The 26818-nt window shown below is 36.3% G+C and overlaps 1 protein-coding gene across 1 annotated transcript in view; it reads left to right on the top strand.

Annotated features, from left to right (window-relative positions):
* Positions 1-6458: 6458 nt before the first annotated feature.
* Positions 6459-26818, top strand: part of LOC149803568 (transmembrane 9 superfamily member 3-like) — a 72508-nt gene continuing 52148 nt past the window's right edge. Inside the window, exons 1-4 of the mRNA XM_089953305.1 lie at positions 6459-6639; positions 17437-17632; positions 18431-18553; positions 24560-24720. Of these exons, the coding sequence (XP_089809431.1) occupies positions 6559-6639; positions 17437-17632; positions 18431-18553; positions 24560-24720 (561 nt within the window). The 5' untranslated portion in view covers positions 6459-6558. The remainder of the gene's footprint in view (positions 6640-17436; positions 17633-18430; positions 18554-24559; positions 24721-26818) is intronic.

Below are 26818 nucleotides of genomic sequence, written 5' to 3'. Positions count from 1 at the left end.
GTTGGTATCGTCGAGAATACAACGGAGCTGCGGAAAAAAATCCTTTCTACTTTCAACACTTTGGCGTGTCCAAAATCGAAGTCAGTCACGATGGCAAGACCTTGTGTACCCGACCTTTCGAACCTGACTTTACCAAGAAGAATTACTTGAGATCGTACTTGTCCCTGTACGAAGGCACCGGACAGTTAGGAACCAATACCAGTCACGGTATTACGTACGAGGATTATGCAGGAGGCTACGCTTTGTGGGCTTTCGATTTCACTCCAGACCAAGGCAGCGACGAGTGACATTTCCACCCTATAAAATCCGGCCAGATTCGTGTGGAAATTCAGTTTAAAGACCGAGACCCTGATGAAACGGTGAACGTCATCCTGTATGCAGAATTCGATTATACCATAGAAATCAACAGTTTGAGAGAAGTCATCCTAGATTACTAGAAACCATGGAAGACTGTTATCCCTCTTTACCTAGTGGAGAAACGTTTAGTGTTGGATTATTGTTAAAAAATGTTAGAGTTCTTGTTGTTTAGTGTTAAGTGATTTTTGAATAAAAAAATGTTGTGTTTTGAAAAAATTGTTTGATGTTATATTGTTGGATTATTGTTAAAAATGTTAGAGTTGTTGTTTAGTGTTAAGTGATTTTTGAATAAAAAATGTTGTGTTTTGAAAAAAATGCCTTTGTCTTTTGTTTAGCTATAAGAATGTTGGATTGATGCTCTTTCATTTCTTACTATCCATCTCATGACACTCACTAAACGTTGCGACTCAAAAACCGTATGGGGGATGTTTTCCTTCACGTCCGCGCTTTGACTTTAAGAACCGGGTTGTTTCCAGTCTAACCATCCATTGTCGACTCATCCTCCTAAGAAGATGTGCTCCAAACTAGCTAAACTCAACGAAGCCTACGTAAATTTGCATAGGGTCAGACAAAGTCTGATACCGAAGCCAGAAGAAATAGAGAATGTGAGAATGTTAAAAATCACTGAAGACCTGATAGAAGAGCTCTTCAGAGAAGAAATGAACAGGGAAAAAGAAGAATGGACAGAGAAGTACAGACTTCAGAGACAGCAGCAACAACAACAACAACAAGAGCAGCAGCAGCAGCAACCTGAACCTGACAGAGGCTTTGTCGATTGCCGTATCGACACCAAAGAGTTCTTCTTTTCTTTCCGAAGAAGCAGACCTATCGCCAGAAAGTCTATCCTCAGAGGACATCGCATTCTTAGAAACTAAAAAAAGAATGCCATAGCAAACAAAAAAAAAAAAAAAACAATCCCTTTTCAGGGCTACCCCAATACTCTAGAAAAGAAATAACGATCGATTTGCCAATGTGTGTAGGTAGAATAGTGTGAAAATAAACACTAACTCTTTTTTGAAAAATGTGAGGGTATGTGTTTGTGTGTTAGTAAGTGCTTAAGTAAGTTGGTATGAATAGTAGATTAAAATCATGGTTTTTTTTGGTGTTTGAGGTGTATATTTGGAGTTAGATTGAATTGCTTTGCGTATGTGGATAGTCTAATGAAGTGATTTATAAAAAATTTTAAAATAGTGATGGGTAGCATAAAAAAGTGAGTGAGTGTTTCTTTTAGGTCCGCGCGTTGTTGTTTTTGGTCATGATGTAGGTAACATCAATTTTATGTTTTTTAGGGGGATGTTTTCCTTCACGTCCGCGCTTTCACTATAAATTGAAACTCGCTGGGCAGTCTAGCTACCCTTGTTGATTGATCAACACCAAAAATGAACACGAGACTGTCTAAACTGTTGGAACTTCATGTGCATCTGGAATATGCCAGGCGCCTGTTGAATGAACTGGCCGCGGAAGCCATTGTGGAGGAGGGAAGGATAAGAGAGGAGGAGGAAAGAAGAAAAAAAGAAGAGGAGGAGAGAAGATATAAAGAAGAAGAAGAGGAAAGAAGATACAAAGAGGAGGAGAGAAGAAAAAAAGAAGAGGAGGAGGAGGAGAAGGAAAAAAAGAGAAGAAGAATAAATTTCAGAATCCCAGAGAGCGAAAATTGGGATTCTGAAGCGACATATCCTGCCTCTGCTCTCTCCCCCAAAAAAGTAAAAAGTAACTGGGGGATAAGATGTGTATGTGGCGCCAGGCCTGGAAGGTGCCACCATTAACCAGGTGTCCATGAAGTTCCAATAAAACAGCCCTTTTCAGGGCTACCCAATACTCTAGAAAAGAAATAACGATCGATTTCCCAATGTGTAGGTAGAGTAGTGTGAATATAAACACTAACTCTTTTCTAAGATAGTGTGAGGGTATGTGTTTGTGTGTTGGTGCTTGTAAGAGCTCAGGTATGTTTGTGTGAATAGTAGATTATGGGTTTCTTTATTGTTTCTTAGCGTATGTGGAGAGTATAGTTTGGGTTTTGTAAGCGCTCACATACGATTGTGAGGATAGTAGATTATGGATTTTGTTTATTGTTTCTTAGCGTATGTGTTTGTGTGTTTGTGTTTGTGTGTTTGTGTTTGTACCCGCTCACGTAAGATTGTGTGGATAGTAGATTATGGATTTGTTTATTGTTTCTTAGCGTATGTGTTTGTGTGTTTGTGTTTGTGTGTTTGTGTTTGTACCCGCTCACGTAAGATTGTGTGGATAGTAGATTATGGATTTGTTTATTGTTTCTTAGCGTATGTGTTTGTGTGTTTGTGTTTGTGTGTTTGTGTTTGTACCCGCTCACGTACGATTGTGTGGATAGTAGATTATGGATTTTGTTTATTGTTTCTTAGCGTATGTGGAGAGTATAGTTTGGGTTTTGTAACCGCTCACGTACGATTGTGAGGATAGTAGATTATGGATTTTGTTTATTGTTTCTTAGCGTATGTGTTTGTGTGTTTGTGTTTGTGTGTTTGTGTTTGTACCCGCTCACGTACGATTGTGTGGATAGTAGATTATGGATTTGTTTATTGTTTCTTAGCGTATGTGGAGAGTATAGTTTGGGTTTTATTATATGAAATGAAAAAGTAGGGGATGTTTTCCTTCACGTCCGCGCGTTGTTTGGTCATGATCTAGGTAAGATCAATTTTACGTTTTAGGGGGATGTTTTCCTTCACGTACGCGCTTTAAGTATAAGAACCCACAGTATTCGTCGTTCAAACCATTCTGCAAAGAATAAAAAAAGAAGATGGCTTCTAACCAAATGGACAAAATACAAACATTACAAGACGTTTTAGACAACTTAGGAATGATGGAGCAGATGTTGATAAGACTGGTTGAAGACCATTATTCCTATAGTCCCCATCGTGTAAAGATGGAAATTAATAACTTAAAAAAGGTAAAGGACAAGATTAGTGGTGTCATGAAAGAGATAAAGGAGGAGAAGGAGGATGAAGAGGAAAGAATAAGAATAAGCAAATGGAACGAAAAGATTGAAAAAGAAGAAGAAAATGAGAAGAGGAAGAAAGAAGAGGAGGAAGAGAAGAAGAAAGAAGAGCAGGAGAAAAAGAAAGAGAAGAAGAGAAAGGGTGTTGGAGATAAAATAAGAACTTGGTGGAGAAAAAGAAGAAATTAGAAGCAGAAGAAGAAGAAGAAAACCCAAAGGCCCTTTTCAGGGCCAGCCATATTTCTCGAAAAGAGATAGCCTTTCCATTGCCTACCCCTTTTTTTAAATTTAAATTTAAATTTAACAAAAAAAATCCCAAAAGCCCAAACTCTATTCCCCATGTTAATTTCCCCTTGTCGCTAGACAGACCCACCCTGTTTAAATTCCTTTGACGCTATACAGTCCCCTATTCCCATGTTAATTTCCCCTTGTCGCTAGACAGACCCACACTATAGTTCCATGTTAAATTCCCCTTGTCGCTAGAGTGACCCACGATTTATTCCCATGTTAATTTCCCTTGTCGCTAATCTGACCCACGATTTTTCTCCATGTTAAATTTCCCTTGTCGCTAATCTGTCCCAGGGGGGTCTGTAATGCTAATTCCCATTGTCGCTAATGTATCCCCCTTTACTACTGTCGATGTTTTGTTTGATAGATTTATGTTTATAAATCTATGTTTGTGTAATATGTTTGTCTATGTGTCTCTAACCCTGTCTCTAACCACGTCTCTATGTTTATGTCTTTTTGTCTATGTTTATATTTGTCCCTATATCGCGTATTCAGGTCAGCCCTTTGCCACACTGTTCCACACGATGGAGGTCAGCCACTTGCAACAGTGTTGCCATTGTTTCCCCAGTGTCCAGTACCGTGACGTCACCCCTGTTCAATTCCTAGACCCATTATATAGATGACTGATTATATATAGGGACAATGGAAACACCCATTTTAAATTTTTCATGCTAAACTCCCATTGTCCTTATAAGGCCGCTGCACTTTTTTAACATAGAAGTCCCATTGTCCCTATTTCGCCCCTCCCCCTTCACTACTAACAGCTTGAGGAAATAAACCGCACAGAGAAAGATAATACCTAACGCAGATAAAAAACATTCGAGAAGCACACGATTTTATTTAAAATGTGTTTAACATTTTGCACGAAATGAAGAAACGTTTGTAACGAAAGCTTGGATAATTTTGTTGTTTGGGATTATATACAACATGCCGAATAAAAGAGAATGTTTAAGAGTTGGGAAATTCATTGCTGAGTAGGGAAAATGTATTATGGGAATTTAAACAGGTCATTGTCGTCAGATATGAGATTCATTATATTAATCTTCTTTATAATTAAAAGTGGAGTGCCAATTTCTAAGGAAGCTGATCTAGTGCCTGAAACCAAATTAGAAGAAGAAGAAAAAGGAAACCAAGAAAAAACACCTTTCCCAAAACACCCTCGCCTCCAAAAACAAGAACAAAACAGGGTAAAACAAAAGTAAATTGTCATCCATTCGTTACCTTAATAGCTGCATCCCTGAGACATTATTTTCATTTTATTGAATAAATGAGCGAAATTCAATTGGATGGTTAATTCAATATCTTACGCAAAACTCGGTAAACTCGTATCCACATTATAAAGTTGTCTTATCGAAATTCCTAGATTAAAAACTGGACGACATTGCAGACTAAGTTTCGTGGATATGAGGAAAAAATGAAATACTATATCGATGTCAAGTCAACCAAAAGAAACAAAAGAGAATGGTCACACGAACACTCACATTTTAAAGGTGAAAACAAAGCCCAATATATATATATATATATATATATATATATATATATATATATATATATATATATATATATATATATAAACACAAAACAAAACAACCACCTCCACCCACCCCCAACCAAGAACCAATAACCAGAAATATACCCTCGACTCCAGAACACAACCATTTAAAGAAATTCCATCGATTCCCGAAAATATTCGTATAAAATGATACCATCAACTTCCGAATACACAATCCAGATCCCATGTATTTACTATCCACCAACCAGTTATCTACTATCCAGATCCCATTTATCTACTATCCACCAACCAGTTATCTACTATCCAGATCCCATTTATCTACTATCCACCAACCAGTTATCTACTATCCAGATCCCATTTATATACTATCCACCAACCAGTTATCTACTATCCAGATCCCGTTTACCTACCTTTCGATAGTAAAAAAGCATGGTTGATGGAGAGTAGTTAATATATTGGTGGATAGTAGATACATGGAATCTGGATAGTAGATAACTGGATGGTGGATAGTAGATACATGGGATCTGGATTGTAGCTCGGAAACGTATTATTTGTTTACATCGATGGCAAAATGATACTGTCTTAGAACACTTGAAATCTAGTTTGACTCCGCATAATGGAAATCAGTGAAATAAATGATATAATTGAACGCTTATTTGGCATTTTGCATTTCAAATTTTAAAATACAGCCTGTATGCAACCTATTTTATTTGAGTATTTTAGCCAGCATGTGTATTGTTAATCATCCTAATCATCTTTCAGTTTTAGGACCCTTTATATCACTATGTAAGTTTCCAATTGATTGGGAAGCTAATTACGTTATCTTTACAATCTTATCGTTTCGTTTGTATCCTTTTATCTCTTGTTGATAAAAGGCGTCTTTTCATGCACAAATTATTTATCCTTTAATTATTTTTTTTAATGACGCTATATAGCCTTACGCTGCTGGTGCGCCGTAAATCCCACGCTCAATCTTTCCTGTTTTCCTCTAATGTTTCAACAGACTTTAACACCAATAATCACTCTCTGCTTGATTTTTCTTTCATGCCATTAGATATTGTGCATGGTGACATGAATAGACTCATAAAAGAAACTTATTGGATTCATAAGTTAGATACTCTGTATCCTAATGGACTTAATGCTAATGCACTATATAAAATTGTATAATTTAAATTGATATATTGTATATCCTTTATAACAATATAATTATATGTATGACTGTTTTTCTCTAGTTTATTTTATTATTTTGCTGTTCCATGTGGGAAATTTACTTTGCACTGTGGCTACATCATCGTACAAGAGTAATTTCCCTTAGTTACGTGACGTGGCTTGGACGCCGCCATCTTATAATAGATGTTATTATAAGATTTTCAAAATCACTTATCATCCGGTCAATATTTGCATCTTTTTCTATAACTTTTTATTGAAAATGAACTGTACAGTATTAGGAATATGTTTAATGTTATATTTAAGTTATTACGTTGCTCAGGGAGACGAACACAACCACATAGTAAGTATCCTCTTCAATCTGTCAAACGTATACAGTAGCAACGTCATCCTGACAACAAATATGCAAGCTTATGTCAGACTGATTTTCTGTCTTGATGAATGCAAACACTTTATTAATTATGTCTGTGAAGAAGAATTGACATGAACACTGTGGAAGAGTTAAACTCTAAACTACAGTGTTTGATTCGCTATGCCGGTAAATACGTGTTTACTTATCAAGACGCATACACCAACCACTGCAATTAACACTCAGTCTGTATTTTTTTGAAACAGTTAAATTTTCATAGATATAATTAGGTGTCATGGCAGATCGAGTTTAGGCGGTGCGTTTGGTGGATAGATGTACAGATCCAACTAACTGTTAAGACCTTATAACCAAAGGGGCTCGTATCGTTGCTTAAAATTGACCTGTCATACATGTACTATATAATAACTACAACTTGTAGTAGTACAAGGGAGGACACTTACCTCCTTTCTAGCGCGACCAATTTAAGAATAAACACTGTTATTTCAAGACACACCAAACTAGGAAAAAGCCCGGGACTTGGCATTATAGTCTATAGTTCTTGCATAAAGCCCTGTACCCCTCTACCGAGTTCAGTAATGAAAACCATTAATGTGATTTTTTTAAAAATGCACGGAACTTGGTAATTTCATTCACTGATTTATAATTTTTGACCTGACAGACCAGGGTGGCCCTAACAGTCATTGTGTGCTTCATGCTTAACAGAATTGCCATGCTAACAGTGCCATAATGTGTATACTATGGGCGAGTCTATTTTCCTCAGGTAACAGAGTGATGTAGTTAATCCTATTCAGTAACTGCCAAATAATTCTGTAAATGGCCATGAAGTTGTGTTGTATCCCATTGCACAAATGTACATAGAAATTACACAAATGTTAAATTGATGTAAAAGGCAAATTTGTAGTAGTCATTCTTTTCATTTGCTTGATTCAACATTGTAAATAGTGGAAGCAGACAGTGTAGGTTTTACCTTATATGTGCATACATGTGTAATTGTGCATCAACCCCTTTGCTGAAAATGGATTTGTCCAGGAACTGGAAATGACTGGAGAGCAGGGTCGTCTTTGACACTGAAAACTTATCTTTGGTATGCAACTAATAGATGATAAAGGTGTTAGAAGTACCCAGGTCTTAATCGGGTTTGAAATTATAAATCAATGAATGAACAAAGGTCTGTGCATTTTTTATCCCATTTATGCTTGTGCATTTTTTATCCCATTTATGCTGTGCATTTTTTAAATTGGTAAAATTGGTTGGGGGTACAAACAGGGAGGTATATTCTGACTATAGTGTCATAATCGGAGGCTTCCACTTGGTACTTCTGGGGGAACCTTTGCTAGAAGCAGATATTACCTCTTGATTATTGCTGAAAACAATATTTGAATTAATTACTTCCTGCAGTGCAATATGGGTATGTGATAAAGCTTGCCAGTAGCTTCTCGTTTGTTGGTGGGGTTTTTTCCGGGGTTTTCCCAGGCTCTTCCTCCACCAGTAATACTGGCCACGATGTATAGCCCTATCATGTGCTGAAAAATGGCGTTAAACCGCACAACAACAACAACTTCTGCAGTGCTAACAAAATCAGATGCCTAGTGCCCCTCTTATTTTAGATTGGGCCCGTCCTGTATTGTAAGTGAGGTGCCTATCAGGCTTGTCAAAAAGAATTATAACTGTCAGAGGAAACTTTGATCATGCAGATGAAATGTGTAGATGTATTTTCAAGATGTTGACATACCTGCCATAACATGGCGCAATCTAAATCAGATCATTACTGTCCTACGTGAAATTGAGATCTGAATTTAATCAAATTGAAGCATGGCATGTCATGCTAAAATATGATTTTGTTCTTCCAAACCCCTGACACAATCGTATTTCAAGAAGAAAATTTGCAAGTAATCTTCTAAAATAGAAAAAAAAATTAAAAAAAATAGCACTTTCAGTATATCCCCATTAATGTATAGCATGTATAAGTGGTTAACAGTCATGATTGGAGCTGATGTAAAACTATCCTTCTATCCTTTGGCCAGTTTAAATAGTGGCAGTCAAAGGAAAAGAGATCAGGTGTAAACTACCAATTCACATATTACTTAATTGGCTGACAGTAGCTAGTGAGATGTGTTTGAAGGCTGCATTGGGTGAACCCATTGTGCTAACTTGCATAGGTAGGATCAGGAAGTGGGACATCCCATTATAGGTTGTTGTTGTTATAGGGTTTAACACCATTTTGCAGAGCAAGGTAGGCTATACATGGCGGCCAGTATAAATGGTGGTAAAAGAACCCAGGAAAACCCAGAAAGAACTGTTCCACGAGAAAGCTACTAGCAAGCTTTCTCACGTACCCACATTGACTGAACCCATGCAGAGGTGTGATGGCAGTGATCTATGTCAGTGAGTGCTTTAGACCACTCGACCACTTGGGGCCCCTCCTATTATAGGTATATCAAAGATGAGTGTGCAAGAACAAAAGGTATTACATATTGCCTTGAATGAGAATGTTGAAGCCATATGCATTACATTTTAGGCAAGTTGGTGAACAGTGGCAGCGTTTCTTTGAATTCAGATTTTACTGCATTTATAGAATGCAAAGCATGATCATTTCATTTGTCATAATAGTGTTAAAGTGTAATTCATTTCTGAAATGGATTTAGGAAGCATTTAACTATCAGCAAAGCTCAACAAAAATAAATTTCAGAACCCTTGGTTGATGAAGTTTTACGTTGTGCTGCACACCAACAAACAAAAAAGATAAGGGGATGGGGGCTGTTGTAGTTCTTTGCACATAACTGCAAAAAACCCATTGCCATACGTCAATTCGGTTCTGATCCAGATTCACTCAAAGAATCCAGCAGAGAAGTTTGAACACCAGGACCATCCAGTCTCAGATGAGTGTAGTGATGAACACTAATGATACATGCATTACTTTCAAACCCATTTGAACCCTATTGAATTGATATTTTATTTGAATTGTAGCTATTGTAACGAATTTGTGACAGTATTAAAAAAGGGAAAATTTTAGGCATGTGGAAATTGGAGTCAGGGCTTGTGAATATATTTAAGTCACCAAACATGGACCTGTGTGTAAGAAAATATTTCTTTGAGCACTGTCCTGGTAGATACAGAACTCCAGTTTTGGTACAAATAGGAATCCCTACAGCAAAAGGTGCAGTCCCCTCCCATAACCATATTGGGTATACCTGAAGTGGCTAAATATCCATATGAGAAGAACCAGTGGTTGTCATTGGGCTTACTTTTCCAAATTCTTTACAGCACTGACATGTAGCTCTTGTTTGTTTATTAGAATCTGACTAAATTTTGTTGATTCAAGGAAGGCCCTTATTTCAAACACTAAGCCAGGCATCACAAACTTTTTTACACTTGGCTACTGTTCCATCCAAATCAGTTCACGTAAATTTAGCACTCTTCTGAATCTCATTAAAGTCTTCATTCATTTGCCCGTCACCCCTAATCACCCCTAAAATACTTATCCAAATTTGCAAATGGCATTTTGTCTTGATTCTGTCTTGAGTCTTGACATGCCTTGATTTCGAGGTCACATGCAGCACTTGTTCAGCTGCACTAGGGAATTAACAAGATAATGAAAGCTAAAGTTGTTCACTTGATGTAGTCTTATAATGACCACATGTACATCTCTGGGTCCTTCCGCCTCTGAATTCAGTCATTTTCCCTTCACTCAGTAGCTAATCCAAATCTTTGAACTTGCCACTCAGCTATTGCATCATGTTGTTTTGATGACAATAACAACATGCACATCTGTGGCCTTTCAGACACTGAATTTGTAAATATCAGTCCAGCTAATATGACCAGTTGATCAACATATTTCCAACTCTGCAGGTGGTTGAAGCAGGACTGCAAGCCATTGAATTTGCCACACAAGCTACTGCATGCGTACAGAGGACTCTTGTGCACATGAGTTTCTCCATCCCCGATTTAAAAAATTGCATCCAAATACATGTGTTCAAGTGTTTCCAAGAACTCTTAAGGTATTCATATCAATTATGGGATTGTTATAATATTTCTTAAATGAATTGGTCCATTTCTAATGATCTTTGCAATTTACTGGAACTTGTGTAAGGACCAGTGGCTTTTCCAGAGGGGACTATATTTGTGAGAAGTATACTGAGTGCCATGGTGTCATGGGTCTTAAAGTTAGCGATCAGCGAATAAGTAAATAGACATTGGATTTCATGACATTACATTTTTCTACTTGTGTTTCTTTGGTCTGTGTTAAAATGCATTTAATTTCCAGTTTAAATCATATGATTGTGAGAAATGTTCGATAAACAGACATCATTTAGTTTCCAGGTTATTGCAGAGGAATTACTCTAATATGGCAGTAATACAAAAAATTATTTCTACGATGGTCTATTATTGTCCTATTGTTGGGAACTTGTACATGTTGCACAAAGTGAAAATCAACTTCAAAAATGGATGATACTTCCATGGCCATCATTCTGCCACCTATCCCCTCCAACTTAAGAAACTTGTATGAGAGAATTAAAGAATGCATCTGTAGCCACCTGTGATGGAGGAGTGGTGGGAGGATTGTTGATGAGACTAGACCCAGCAATGTGAGTATGATGGTACATATTGACCACAAACAGTCAGTTTACAGATCTCCAGGTGTTCCAACAAAAAGCAGTAAATTGATTACAACATTGTTTTCAAGTCCATGCCTATTAGTTCCAAAAGCCACCAGAAAACAAGCACATAAACATGATTCCCATTTTGACTCTTGTATGCTACCTTAGATCTGATCTCATGGTTCTTAAGAAATATGGTAATTATGTAATCTGACCTTGCATAACATCTTTGAACATTATCAGACGATAAACTGGTTAACTGATTTGTTACAGTGATATTGATTTCAACAAGCTAGAGATTCTATTTGACAACACACAGCACTAGTGGCCTGAGGGGCTTGAGCGTCCGCCTCATATGTAAGAGGTTGCAGGTTGGAATCCCAACCAAGTCATACCAAAGACTTATAAAAATGATACTAGCAGCTGATTCACTTGGCGTTCAACATTAAGAGATTAGTGTTGGGACTAGTCCGGCTGGTTTCAAGATAATGTGACTGGGTGGGACATGATGCTTTATGTATTCAGCATGATGCCTCAGTGCCAGACATCAGTACGACACTGCAGACATCGTAGCGATGTGACTAGAAGTGTTGATAGCTACATTAAAAATCTAAATCATACACATGCACACTATTTGAGAACATGGGGTACAGCCATTTTTGCAAGCAGTGACATTCTTGGGTGCATTTTTAAAAGTATTTGCTCGTGTGCGAATTTGAATTGATTAGATAAAAGACACCAGAGTAAGTTATGTCCAACTGAAGCAACACAACTTTAATTGTGGAAAGGAATTGTTATGCACTGTCAGGTGTATAAGATATTCTTGAAAATCTGTCCTTATTCCATGTCAGTTGACTGGGGAACAAGCTGCACAACACTTATTTGGGCAGCAAGATGTTGTACCCAACAACAAATATCAGGGGAGACTTCTTATATTGTAGGACTAAAATATTTAATATCTTCTCATTTAAAACTTAACATTATTCAAAGGTTCTTTTTGTTGTAAGAATAGACTTGATTCAAGTGAACCTACATTAATAGTTCTTGATTTTTAAGTGACAAACGTGAGTATGGTATTGCTATCATGCACATTGAAAAACCATTTAAAAACCATCATTTAAATCGAGGTACAAGCATTGCATTGCATTTAGAATCATTCTCATTCCATTTACTCCATCTGAGTTCACACTGTCTTTAAAGGTCATTGAAAGTCATTGAGAAATGAACACCTCAATTCAAGGCCTTGAAAGTTATTGATATTTCAACTAGGTCATTGTAAGTCATTGAGTTTCAGAGATTTTGTTTAACCCATTACCTCATAGAGTGTATGGTTTTTTAGCTTTTCGATATACACGTACCAAAGTTACACAGTGCAGTGCACTGTAATTAGAACACCTGCTACCTATTTGACTCCATACACATAGGCTTGGGGTAGAGTCATCAAAATGTGCTTCCATGCTAATCAGGTAGAGGCGTCCAAGGCACTTCCATGAGCATGGAGTAGAGGCATCCAAAGGTGCTTACATGAGGTAAAGGGTTAAAAAATAAAAAAGTGATTGAAAATTTTACTTTCGAGTCCTTTATTTTACGCTGTGTGTCAGTTGGAAGTACGGTTTGATTTTCTGTCATTATGCTGGCAATTACACTATTACCATAATTCACATGAAGTAATCAGATATCCTGCATAAGTCCTCTTTCACATGATGTCGTTAAGACTCTTTGACATCACTAAGTTTAATTGTCACATTGTGCTGAACAAAACATTGTCATAGTTTGAACCATGCATCAATTCATTGTATCCCCTCGGGATGCAAGACAGTCAAACTCTCCTTGGTATCAAAACTGTGGGTCAGACTGAGTAAAAAACAAACCTTGGTATCAGAACTTTGGGTTAAATTAAAAATTTGGGGGTCTCTGAAGCGCAACTGAGGGTAAAGGGGAGCACAGATCAAGGAAGTTTTACAAATACATGTTTAAAATTTGGGCTATCTAAACAAACAATCCAAAATGGCTCAATCCCAGCGCAGTTCATCTTAGGTGGGTTCAGTTGGGCAAATATGCCTACTGGTTGATGATAGTGATGGCAGTTTATTTTAAAGTTTTGAATTACATGAGATTACTGGAGGTAGAAAAGTGTTAGAAGTGAGAATTTTAACTGATGCACCCTGGCTGAAATTGAGCTTTGAATTGGGTGGGTCATGCATGTAATCAAAACCGGAACTTACATGATTTTGAAAGGTTGAAAACATGTTACACTGCAGTTGTGTGTCAACATTTTTACCAAAATCAGCACACCATATAACAAATTCATAACTTCAGAAGCAATCGATATGTAATTTTAATAGGTCTGATAACCAGCGTAAAAGGTGTAAACTTTGGACTATTTCATTTGGCAATTAACTCCTTATACTAAAAGTTTACAGGTACAAGAACGAGTGGAATTGAAACAATGAATTATAATACAAATTTATATTCTTTGATTTACCTGGTTTATATTTTCTTCTAGAGTTAATGTACAGTGGATTCTAGTGTACAATGGGGACGATTTACTGCCAAATTATCCAAGATAGGATAAACATGGGGATATATGTTTTCACGATCTTCTTAATTCACTTGAAGAAATGTAGGGATATCACACATCCATTTAATTTAGGGTACTATAAAAACTGTTTATATTTTTTACCTGTTTGCAAAATCCCGAAGTCCAGAAAATTTAGACTACATACTGTTTTTAGATTTCAGTTTTTAATCAGCTTTTGGCGTAATATTGTAAACATAAATATGTAATAATGATGTTAAATCCAAAAATGTTAACATTTCTTCTTAACAATGCATTCTTCAAAATACTTTGAGCATAGCTACATATAGCCATATAAGGGTTTGGATAAATTTAATAAATTAATTAAAAATAGAATTAGGAAGTAAAGATATTTATTTGATCAAAATACCACTGTCTGAACATAAAGTCATAGATGGAAGGAGATCTGGTATACTTGTCAAAAAGGCACCAATTCAAGAAAGTGAGCAGAGCTTATGTTAGTAAAAACTTATTTTGGAGCCAAAGTATCCAAAAGAAATTACCCATGAGCAGTGAAAAAATGTACATAATAAACATAAGGAACAGTTTCCAAACTTGTTCCAGCTGGCAAAACTAGCTATGTATATGCTTCCTCAGCAGAGGTGTCTCAGCACAGAACAATATTTATACACTGGTGAGGAAAAGGTTTAACTTAGAAAAATCATTTAAAGATGATGTGTTAGTATATAGTGAACTATGGCCATTTCCTCCACCTTCCTTTTTGTTCTCTCTCCTTATTTTCGTAACAAGTGCCCCCCCACAAAAAAAAAAAATCCTGGCAGCAGCATCTCTGAAGTGAAAGCACTGGAGTTGCAGCTGGAGAAGAAAGTATAGAAGTTAAAGGGCAATGGTTAACATCTGGGTTAATGACTTTCATTTTAAATATAATTGCCGTTTCATGATACATTTATTTCTGTATTGTTTTTGTATTTGTTTCTTGTGTTTAATTTAGTAACTGAAGCAGAACACTTGATACTATGAATATTCATTGAAAACTGAAAGCTGGTTATTGAGAAGTCATTGAATTTCAGATCTCCTATTTCTGTATGAACCCTGTCCATATTCTCCTGCTGCTGTAGAATAGTCTCCTTATCTGTTATGTTTATATGAATGTTTCCAACATCACATTTTTTCTACTGTTGTCATTGTTTTAGTTTTAAGTCCTAATTTTCCATGTATGTGATGACATGTTAAAATTTTGTGACGATTTATTCCCATGTTACTAATTGTACGTTAGTGTAATTTAATCATGCAGACAACTTTTGTAGAGTAGACCATATTCCTCATTGATAAAGGAAGTGATACATGTACTGTCAAATGACTTTTTGGTCTTCATCAATATCCTGTTTTGTTCAGGTCTAGAAAAGCTATTGGTATATTTAGCCAATGTTGACCATGGCATAGATCTTGACAGTTACCTCTGGTCATAATCGGCAAAGAGAAGAACTTACACAGCAGTGTGGAGCCAAAAACACTTATCACAACATTGTTGATCACATTTCCTGTAAACTATCAGCTGTGGTGTTGCATATTATAATGTACTATTTTAGCCAGTAGGTCTTAACGAAAACATAAAATTGATAAATGGAAATCAGTAGAGATAATTGAATTACTTGCATGTATGAATTAAATATTGGTCCTGGACACTAATAAAATGTGGTTACAGTACTTGTGAGGATTAAATGCATCATTTTTTAGCTTATAATGCTGGCCACATGCTGCATCGGTGGGGTGGCTGCCCACAAGGGGTACTTAAGTACACAAGTTCATTGGTGCAAAGAAGACTGACCATGTAAAGAAGTCGGCCACTGGTAATGGGAGGGTAGCATTGTATTGTTAGTTACATAGTCCAACTTTTCCCAGACCTTGAACACCCAAATGTAGATATTTTAATATTTATATTGTGTTGTAAGGGCAGTTTGTAACTGAATTATTATTAAAGAATGTTCAAGAGATGACCGAATATGGGAAGTTATTGCTACTTTGTGGACACTATGCTTGCAGTAGGTCAGAATAGTCAACAAGTGAGGCAGGATAGAGTATTACTTCAAATCATTACTGCAACTTTGCAACCACATGTTCTTCAACTCCACTGCAGTGGTGACTGGTAGATATTATTGATTGATATTTGAATAGTGAATGCAACAAGTACCACCCATTGAAAGAGTCTGACTGATTTACATTCAGATAACACCTGAAGAATCAGACTGATTATCTGTTTGGAGCATTTCAGGAGTCTTGTATATTTAGTACATCTGTGTTTAGAAAAGGTTGATCTGCTTCTCTGTAAGACTTCCATTTGCAGTTACGGCTGATGTGCCTTCCTTATTCAGCTTAAAGAATCTTATCTCATGAACAGTGGAAAGTAGATCTCTGACACTTCTAAGAACTGTATGATTTTACTTTATTCAGATAAATCAGAACTAACTTGCACACTGACCTTATCCCATTCTTACAAAGGATGATTAATCCTCTGAGATCTGGGCAGTTCAGTTCAAAATATCTACTGCCCATTTCATTTGGCAACTGCATGGCTTATGCAACACATATTAGAAGTGTGATTTAATGATCACAGATATATTTGTAATATTCACCATTAATTTTTGACAACTACTTTTTCGTAAATGTTTTGAATTTTAATGTCTAAGGGTGAAACAAATCTTCATTACTTTAGCTGTACTGATACACATATTGATACAGGTGGTGGAAATTCAATACAGAATGATAATACTCTATGAAAGTTATTTTAATGTCACCATTCAATAATTATTAATTGTTTATCATTTTATTCTTTGAATTAGAATTATTCTTAGAAAGCTATTGCAGGCACAGGCACTCAACACTTGCTTGCCATCTTCAGATTAACAACAAGTGACCTGGTTAGTGATATTGCTTCAGCCATTTTCATGTTCATGGTAATTGTTTTATTCCAACTGTTTGCTTGGTATTAAGTAGTATTGAGTTTCCCCTGACGGTGACCCTTGCCGATCCATTTTTGATATTTGGACAATTAGTTGGGGTGAAGGGTCGGAGCCAATTGCCTATTGAAAAGTTGGTATTTATGTCTCTGTGTGTATTGTTAGTGCAAAAGTATTGATGTGCAAAAGTATATATGCATTGATATATCAATGAATTGTTTCACCCCTATTTGAAAAGTTTTGTGCTTTCCACCCCCATAGTTGTGGAGGTTGCTGGTTAGTTGTTTGCAACACACTTGTGTGGAAAAACACAAAATTTTGTGCACTGTATCTTGTTTTTAATGCTGTAAAATTTTTACTTTCCACGCTTCTGTTTTTGGAACAGCCTATTCAGGTTGGAGTGGAAAATCATTTCACTCTAATATTCAAGTTCAGCATGGACTCTGGCACTATTGAATAAAGATAGTAGATTAAATTTCTTAAGTTATGTGCCATGTAAAGATCTCATTGGAACTTTTTAGTCTTGGTCACATTTTATTATGAATAATTTGTAATTGTGGTGATTCCATATCTCAGAGTAAAGTAACATGTAGGAACAAGCGTGATATCTGAGATGGTGACATTACATTCAGAATTGTTATTTTGCAAGTAACAAGTTTCTTGTTTTTTTTTCTAGTATGAAGATGCTGACGAAGTGGTGTTGTGGATGAATACTGTTGGGCCCTACCATAATCGCCAGGAAACCTATTCATACTTCTCCTTGCCATTCTGTGTAGGTCCTAAAAAGAACATCGCTCACTACCATGAGACATTGGGAGAAGCCCTTCAAGGAGTAGAACTAGAATTCAGTGGCCTTGATATATCCTTCAAAAGTAGGTTATTGAATCAATTTTGTATTGCCCACAATGTGGCACAGCGAAGGTTCTAGCTGATTTTTAAATTTGATTTACCTTTATTAAAGCTGGCAAGTTTATATGATGATGGCTTCTTGGATAAAATTAGAATTGCTCATCTTTTGTAAAGCTTAAAAGGGAAGTAAGTGTCTATTTCTAATGTCATCAATTCCATTTGACAGCCTCTTCAAGAAGCCTGGTCATTTTGCCATCTTTGAGCATGTTTGGGGGGCATCTAGAAATTGGGTGTCTGCATGTGTCTGTAGACAGGTTTGGTTACATTTTTCATATCGCAGGTTGTGTGTTGTGAATCATATCAATTTCACCCCAAGTTTTGAAACTGCACTGAAGGTAATTATGGTCTAAGAGTATTTTACTAAATTTTTAGTTGAACATAATGTTTACCGTTATTGCATCAGTCGTGAATCTTGTGTTTTAACGTTTTGAATGCAGCTTAACAGTAACAGTATGTGATACTTTGTTACACCTTATTGAAAACTGGTCAGACTTGTGGAAACAAATGACTTCCTACTAAGAATGTCTAGTTTTGGGTTGGCATGTTTGAAATGTGACAAAACTTTGCTCCGCCCTCTTATTGGAGATTTTCATGGCTTGAATGTAAATTTCCTTGTTTAATATAAAAATTAAATTAGTGTCCAGAGGTTAATGGATCCCATTATAAAAATGTCTCTTTAGCATATTTTTGGTAATTTAAAAAGTTGTCAATACAGTTCAGTTAAATATAGCTTTGTCTCCTTTTTTTTTTTTATTTTTTAGGTGACCAGTCCAAAGTGAATTACTGCACTGTCACATTGTCAGAGGAGATGTACCAGGCATTTGTGTATGCTGTGAAAAACCATTACTGGTACCAAATGTACATTGATGATCTGCCCATTTGGGGTAGGTATAATATTGGGGGCTTGTAAGCTTAAAGCAGAAAGGAGAGAAGGCAGTCAACTGATGCAAATTATTATTTCCATGCTTTTTGAAGAAAAAAAAGGATGGGATTATGGAATCATACTTGCCAGGTTGTGTGCACATAGTGTTGCACATCTGTACTGTTTAAGATGGAAAATTAAAAGTTGTCTACATAACCTGAGGGGTGGTCTGTATAAGTATACAACAATTTTAGAATTTTGCTGCATTTTTAGATCATGGGTTGGGGACACTTTAACATTTATATATAATGGTAAGGGTAGGTATAACCGAGAAAAGCATGGGGATATCCAGCTTTGTTGCAGGCTTCTACTTTGAATGTTGTCAAGAGATGCTATTTAAAGGTTTGAGTGCAAATTAAATCTTTTTCTCCAAAGCTGAATGAGGAATAGTTTCAGCTCTGCTTGCCTTAGTACAGAAGAGCTTATGGGATATTCTGTTGTTTGTCATCAGATATCTGTCTGTTTGTTATTTTTGTTATTGCTGCTTCTCCTAAACTTCTAAGAGGATTGCCATGAGACTTTACATACACATTCATCTATAGATTTAGTTGGTCCTAAATGGAAAGGGTGTTGCTTAGACATCCAGTATGGCCGCTATATCAGCCATCTTGAATATTCTTCCTGAATGGATGGTCATATTGACATGGGTTGAGAAATTATCACAGAGCACGTGTTATTCATGCAAAATTTGTTTGAATTTGTGCACTTGGAAAGCTTTGATGTGAAAATTAATTTCAAAATTTACTTTGTGCAGTCTGCAACTTTGTTCAGCTGTTCAACCTTCAAGTGCTTGTAGAAATGCTAATAAATATTGTAAGACTTGTTGTGAAGTGTATTATTTTCATAACTGTTTAAACATCTGGTTTCTTTCGCTTGGCATCAGTGGTTGTTAACTAAATTTGATTGGCACATTGGGCCCCATAACAAGCATTGTGTCAAAGTTTGAACCATGCATTAAGGAAGTTTTACAAATGTATGTTAATGAGATATTAAATGAGTGATTTTGATCCAAAACCTGGCATTAAATACAAATCCGATGTAAATGCTGGATGGACAAAAGCAGAAGGCATTCTGGACAACCCCACATTTCAGTGGTATTTTGAAATTAAATGAAAAAAAACAGCAGACAGAGAAGACAAATTTAAATACAAATAATTTAAAAGTAGAGTGTACTTTTAATTTCTTTTCTTGTCACAGTTTAGCCATGTGGGATCATATGGTACAAAACCATTCTGCCCTTGCATAAAGGTTACGATAAATGTAATAAATAAGAATATAAAAATAAAATTAAAAGGTAAAAATATTTATTTGATCAAAATACCTGTTTGAACAAGTAGGCTGGCAGTAATGAACTTAAAATCCTAATTTATCATTTTGAAACTGTAAATATGGCATAGTAGTCAGTAGATTGTTAATTCAAGAAAGGTAAACTTTGGCAGAGCTTATCTTAATGCAACATCTATTTTCAGAGCAGAATTATCCAAAAGACAATACACGTGAGCTGTGGAAAATTGTATATAACCATAAAGAACAGTTGTAAACATGACTTAAAATCCTAATAAATCATTATGAAACAGTAAATCTGGCATAGTAGTCATAGATTGTTAATTCAAGAAAGTTAAACTTTGGCAGAGCTTATCTTAATGCAACATCTATTTTCAGAGAAGACTTATCCAGAAGATAATTCCAGTTAACTGTGAAAGGGGTTTCTCAATGCATAACTATATTCGTACACAGATAAGAAACAGATTAAGCTGAGAAATGATGTACATATTTATGCTTATACAACATGGGGCAGCGTTTTCTAAGATTTTGATTTCAGTAGGGGTCTTACATAGTGGATCAGGAAAAAAGTGAAATGCATATTAAAGTGTTATTGTTATGTGAATATTGAACTTTGGCTGTTTTCTCCTATCTCCTTATTTTTTTATAACCCAACCCCACCTCCACGATTTTTGTGATTGGGATTCCCCTAATGATAAAATCCTGGGAGCATCTATTTGGGTTATTTTGTTTAGTTGGTCAGCAGAGAAAATGGTTCCACTTGGAGATCCGGTATGGCAGACATAGTGGCCATATTGTAACTCTTTATCACTACTCCTTCAGTGTGGATGGTCACTAAAGCATTCGGGTTTCATTAAGGGACTTCTTGTGTTTTGTTGGTCCTAATTGAAAATGGTGACAGTCTGATACCAAGTAGGAACACTGTGGCAGCCATCTAAAAGATATTGTTATCCTCCTGAACGGAAAATCATTAGCATGTGGGGTTTTAAATAGATTTCTCGTGATTTGTTGTTTCCCAAAATGAAAATTGTACTGCTTGCACATCTAACAGAGCCACCACAGTAGCCATCATAAAAGTCTTGTTATTACCGCTCCAACTGAATGTATAGTTATATCAACAATGGGCTTTTCACTAAAAGATTTCTCATGATGTCAAGTTACTCCTAAATGAAAATCGTGCTGATCCGACATCCTTTATGGCTACCACAGCAACCCCATTTTTAAAATTTTGTTATTGCTATTCCTCCTGAATAGAAAGTCGTGTCAGCTTAGAGTTTTCACTGGGTTCTGTTTGCCTCAAAAAAAGAAAAGAAATGGTCATGACTTTCTTTTCTACCTCTTATACTTTAATATTGCACAAGAGTGGTGCATGCATGCCCCCCTGCAATGGAGGAGCAACCCCTTTTCCAAACCCAGTGCCCATGAGATAAAGGAGTGATTTCGTGCCCTTTGCAGACCTGCCAACTCTTTAAGATCTTGCCGTAAGTCTTACAAAAATTACCCTTAAAATACGGATTTAAGGCATAGAAGCAAAGCAAAAATGATCGTGGCCGAAAAATTTGGATAATGGATTCATCTGTGTTTTATTTGGATCCAGGTTTCATATTAGAATTAGCGAAGTTAGGTAGGGAACCAGACTAACTTTACAGCAGCACCCCAGACGCTTTAAACTGCACCTATTTCAGGGATGGTCCTGGCTTTTAAAAAGCTGTCGCCAAAATAATCGCCAACCTCAATATTTTGTCGCCAATTTTCAAAAAGTGTCGCCAATAGTGTACATTTTTCCAAGTGTTAATTTAGTCTATTAATGTAACAGGCAATGAAAATTACAAAAGATGGATTAGTTAATACTTTAATTACAACAAGCATTAACAAAATGTTACAAAGTGTTACATGAAGATCCGTCGCGATTTTAGGGCTGCCCACTTGTTGAATGCAGTTTCAAAGTCTAATTTTTCACATCTGTACATGCTGATTCTCATTAAATTCTCAAGAGATGAGATGCAGAGCTTATTTCTGATGTCAGTTTTTATGAGGTTCATCTTACTGAATCCACGTTCACAGTCCTCAGTGCTGACAGGTGACACCAGTAGTCTCTCAGCAGCCCCCCCCCTTATGGCTAGCTTCACAAAGCTTGTAGCGAATTGCTTCCAAAATCCCAAAAATGATCACTGAATGCTGTATAAATTTTCTCGACAAGAAAAATAGGATCTCCATTCCCACGAATGAAACTTCCACGAGTCAACACCTGGCAATATTGGACCGTATATATAAGCGTAAATTCACACCCAATTTAGGGATTCTTTCACTCCTGTATTTTGAGAAATAAATAATTATTATTAATTATGCAAAACTGTTTTTTTTTTTTTTGCTATTTCTTGTTGCGGAGTTTAAGTCTCTGCAGCCGTAACACGGGACTGATGGCAAAAGGAAAAGATCAATGAGTAAAATGCTGTACTGGCGACAGATGTAATTGTGATTGAGATTTTTTTCCATTTGCTTTGTATTTATACACAGTAGTCGGTACTTCAAAGGTTATCAGTTTTCTATGAAGGTTCAGCAAAATTATTGTATTGGTATATGTATAAAAAAAAAAAACAGAAGGATTAGCCATACAATTAATTGTATCTGTTCTATTCGCGTCTTCAGAAGTTGGTCAGTTGTAGGTATAGTGCAGTAGCATGATTGACTGTATCGCAGCATACAGTACTCAGCCCAGATGTCAGCATAAGCAGATTATGATGTAACAATGCACTGTAAAGATAGGGTTGTCAATAAGAACAAAGGATCGTTTGTGTAACAGATTGATTCCAATGCATTGCTTAGTCAAGTTTATGGCTTCCTTTCGTTCTGGCTTTTAAATTTATTCAGTCCAAATCCATGATTGTATGTACAAATTAAATAACCAAAAAGTATGTCGCCAAAAAAATCGCCAGATGGGATATTTTTGTCGCCAATAAGGAAAAAAAAATCGCAATTTGCGACATTGGCGAAGCCCAGGACGATCCCTGCTATTTGTTCATGCAAAGCGTCTGCATGATCAAACTGTTGATTATAGAATTTTTTTAAATGGCGTCCCGAAGGTGATGAATGTTTAAGACGAAATGGAAAATAAACCTCTAGAAAGTGTTAATAATCAACACAGAAGCATAAAAAGGAATATTCTGGTTCTTGTAAATAAAAGATGGAAAGAACACAATTATGTTTATTGGACATCATGTTCCAATTTGAGTACATCTTGTGGCGGGAGATATGATTGCCATCGTCATATGAAATGGAAAAAAAGAATTTCCAAGAATTATGTCAAGTTGAGATATAGCAACAAGCCTTTGAGTTGCATAGAGTTTGGAACTAAAGTTTGTGCAACTGTATTAGTGGTAAATAAGGTCTACGCATACTTTACAAACTTTTCAGTTTAATATGTTATCGTCGTTGCATCAAACTTTTAATTACCTTTTCCAGCTTTAAAATAGCAGTTATTGATATTTTTTACACTTTACTGAAAACTGATAAATCTTATGGAAGAAAATCAGCTGCCTTACTGAAACGGACTCGTCAGGGTTGGCAGGTCTGCCTTTGTCTTGAACAAGGTTGTCTAAGGTTCACTGGCAATTGTGTGTCTGTATCTCTCCATTGCCAGCCAGGTTTCTTAGCCAAAATCCATCTACCTTTGGTAGCTCCACCCAGTCTCTGTCATATCTGTGCTGGTGATGAACAGTATTGGCTTTCATGCCCTGTTAGGGCATTAAGGTTCTGTTTGGCCTCTTCTAAAAGGAAAATAAGGGGTAGGAAATGTCTTTTCCTCCCTTCAAAGGGATCTTCTGACATATCATATCTACAGTTCTTGGTGGATTATTCAGGATTTTTTCATTTTTGAGGATTCAAGCCATGAGGTCTGATGCTACCTCTTGAGCCTGTGTAACGCATTCATCATTGGAAACATGGATGATGCCCTAAGATTTTGTTTAACCATCCTTAGGCCGTTTCTGTTTTCAGATCTAGCTGGAACACTAATCTAATGCTTGCTTTTCATATTTTTCTATGTTTTTTTGGACCAAATGAAGACAGTTAAATAAAGTTTGTATGATTTTATTTTATCTAACCAGCTTTTGTAGAAACAGATATAAAAACTGCAATTTTTTTGTGTCAAACATTTAACAGTCTCTTATATTCACTTGACACCCAAAAGCATATAACATGTTTACTTGGGGAAAAAATAGAGCTTGTATTTTATACTAGTTCACATCACATTCTGAAATTCAAAGCAAAAAATGAACCAAATCCATAAAATCTTTCTGATTACTTTCAGGAAAATTAAACTTGATTTCTTGCTGATCAGCAACTTTGTGTTTAGTTAATGCAGCAGAAAATAAATTCTGCTTGCCCAAGTCAGTCTGCTTTAGACTGTACCACTGATGAAATAATTTGAAATGAAGTGATACCAACAGTTTTTCAGTGGTCCTTCACTGAAAGATATTGAAAGGTCCTCCCCCTCAAACTTTCAGTTGCAATGAGAATTCTTATGAAGCGAGAACATACCTTGCATTTTACACTTCAAGTCCTCTGCATATTCTAAACAAGATAAAAGAGTGAGAGAAAAAAAATATAATTTTGATAAGATTTGACAAATTAGAGCTATATGACGTTTGGAATCTGGAATACAAATACAGATATTTCATTTCAGGGATTGTTGGAGAGATTGCAGATGAAGGTGAGGGATACTTCATTTGGACACACAAGAAGTTTGACATTGGTTACAATGGAAAGCAGCTCGTAGATGTCAACTTGACCAGTGACGCGAAAGTAAAATTACAGCCAAAAATTGAACTGGCTTTTTCCTATGAGGCAAGTGCAAAATATCACCTTATACAAATTTAAATTCCTGTTCAGTTCAATGCTTCAAACAGCACAGATTTAAGTAAAAGAAAAGGAAATAATATGGAAGAACACATCTTGCTTAGTAACTTCAGAGTGATTGGGTCCATAAAAATAGACTGCAACTGTAGTAAGGCAGATGAAAAGTTTATTGCAGTTAGTGGTGGTATGGATGTAGGAGTTGGGTTGTAGCAGTTATTACTGAAGCATTTGAATCTCCATTGTCCAAAATTTGTACAAGTTCAGGGGACGTTACTATTTATGGGTATGAAATCTTGACCCTTTTATGTCTTGAGGTGTTTCAGCATTATTCATTGCTTCCAGCTAAAAATATCCTGATAGGTCAGTTTTGTACAAATGATACTGTTATGCCATCAGACACCAACTGCACAAATTAACTCTTTGCAATGCCAAGTAAGTATATAAATTTAGGTTTGGGGCTAAGAACAGTTTATAAGTAATGAATTACAGCCAAGTCTCCAGAGATGGTAGAGATATATGCGAAAATGTTGGTCATCCTTTTTTTGTAGAGAAATATTCTTGTGAACAATAGATAAATCACCCCAACTGCATTAGACAATGTAGCAACCATGTACTTTGTGCATATCTGACCCCTCTACACTTGCAGTATATGTGTGAAATTTGCATTCATAAGCTGTTAATTGTGAACTACCTAAGCAAGCAATATCAGAACCACTTGGGTCTCTTGTAGTAAGATGGTTTTAGTGGTACACAGGATTGGCTATGCCATATTTAACATAATTACTGAATAACAGCATATTATTTGCAAACTAAAATGCCCACTTTTTTAGCTCACATGGTCACTAGACCAAGTGTTTATGGCATGACCCTTGTCAGTTGTCCATCCAGCATCCAACTGGCAATACTTGCTTGTTACCACTCTGGAGGCCATGTTTTTGATTTAAGTTTGATCAAAGATCAAACTTGGTATGTAGGTTTATATCAATATCTCATATTTGCATATGGGTGAGATGCACACAGTTGAGGTGTTCTTGAATTGGATTGGCTGAGCTTATTGCCATTCTGGATGCCATATTTCTGATCAAGTATCAGGGCTTTCCTTATCAGCTGGGAGCCACGTGATCTGCCTGGCAACTTTTACTTTATATCTGGCTACTTAAAAAAATAACCTGTATTCCTGTTGGGGGAAATCCTCCAAACCCCCTATCTACTTTGGCAAATGACCCTCCAACTTTGAATCTGAAGGCCCTGCAGTATGATCCAAGTTAAAATATGGGTTTATATGAAGTTCTTGGATGAGTTCAGTAAAGAGCACATTTATGAGGCAGTCTTGTATCTGATTGGTTGAGCATGTTACCACTCAGTACTTGAAATACATGCTCAAAATCTCTATCTCGCATGAGTTTGATATTGAATTAGATCCACACATCTTAATAGCTGTAATATATTACCAGCTATTATTACATTGATGTATCTTCTCCTGGTGCTAGTCTCCAGTTCCAGGAGATTAAGCCCACACTCAAGTAAGTAATTGGTGGACTAGATAAAAATTAAACTCATCACATTCTGATACACGTGTCCACTTTTGACAGTTGGAATATTGTCTAAAAAGCCCCATGAGATACACACTCCACCTGTTTATCCTGCACTCATGAAAGGACAGAAGGCAGTCATTTTTGCAGCCTTTGGTCAGATTGAGACTTGGGATCTAGTAGAAAGTCCCATGACTTGCAAGGGGAGGTATCTTCTTCTGAGTTTTATGGATTCTCTTTGTCTGGGTGAGTGGGGTCTCGGACAAAGGTGATTTAAATCTCTCTGGTGAATTCTAATGTTAATGGTAGCCCCCTGCTGATAGTAGGTAAAAAACAGGTGGAGATTGAGTCTCACCCTTCTGAGAAGGAGGAACAACACTCATCATTCCCTGAGGACTGAAATTGACTTAGTTCCAATAAAATCTTATTTCTTATAAAAACAATGTCCAAATTTATATAAAAAAAATTGCCAAATATTTGGAGAAAAAAACTTTGCCATAAAAGAACTTGTTAAATAGTTCAAAGCAAGTTTGATGTGAGTTTGATAGTTGTTA

Source organism: Sinohyriopsis cumingii, chromosome 3 (genome assembly GCF_028554795.1).
Source record: "Sinohyriopsis cumingii isolate HCF-2022 chromosome 3, ASM2855479v2, whole genome shotgun sequence".
Taxonomy (NCBI): domain Eukaryota; kingdom Metazoa; phylum Mollusca; class Bivalvia; order Unionida; family Unionidae; genus Sinohyriopsis; species Sinohyriopsis cumingii.
This window is presented reverse-complemented; position numbering and strand designations above follow the sequence as displayed.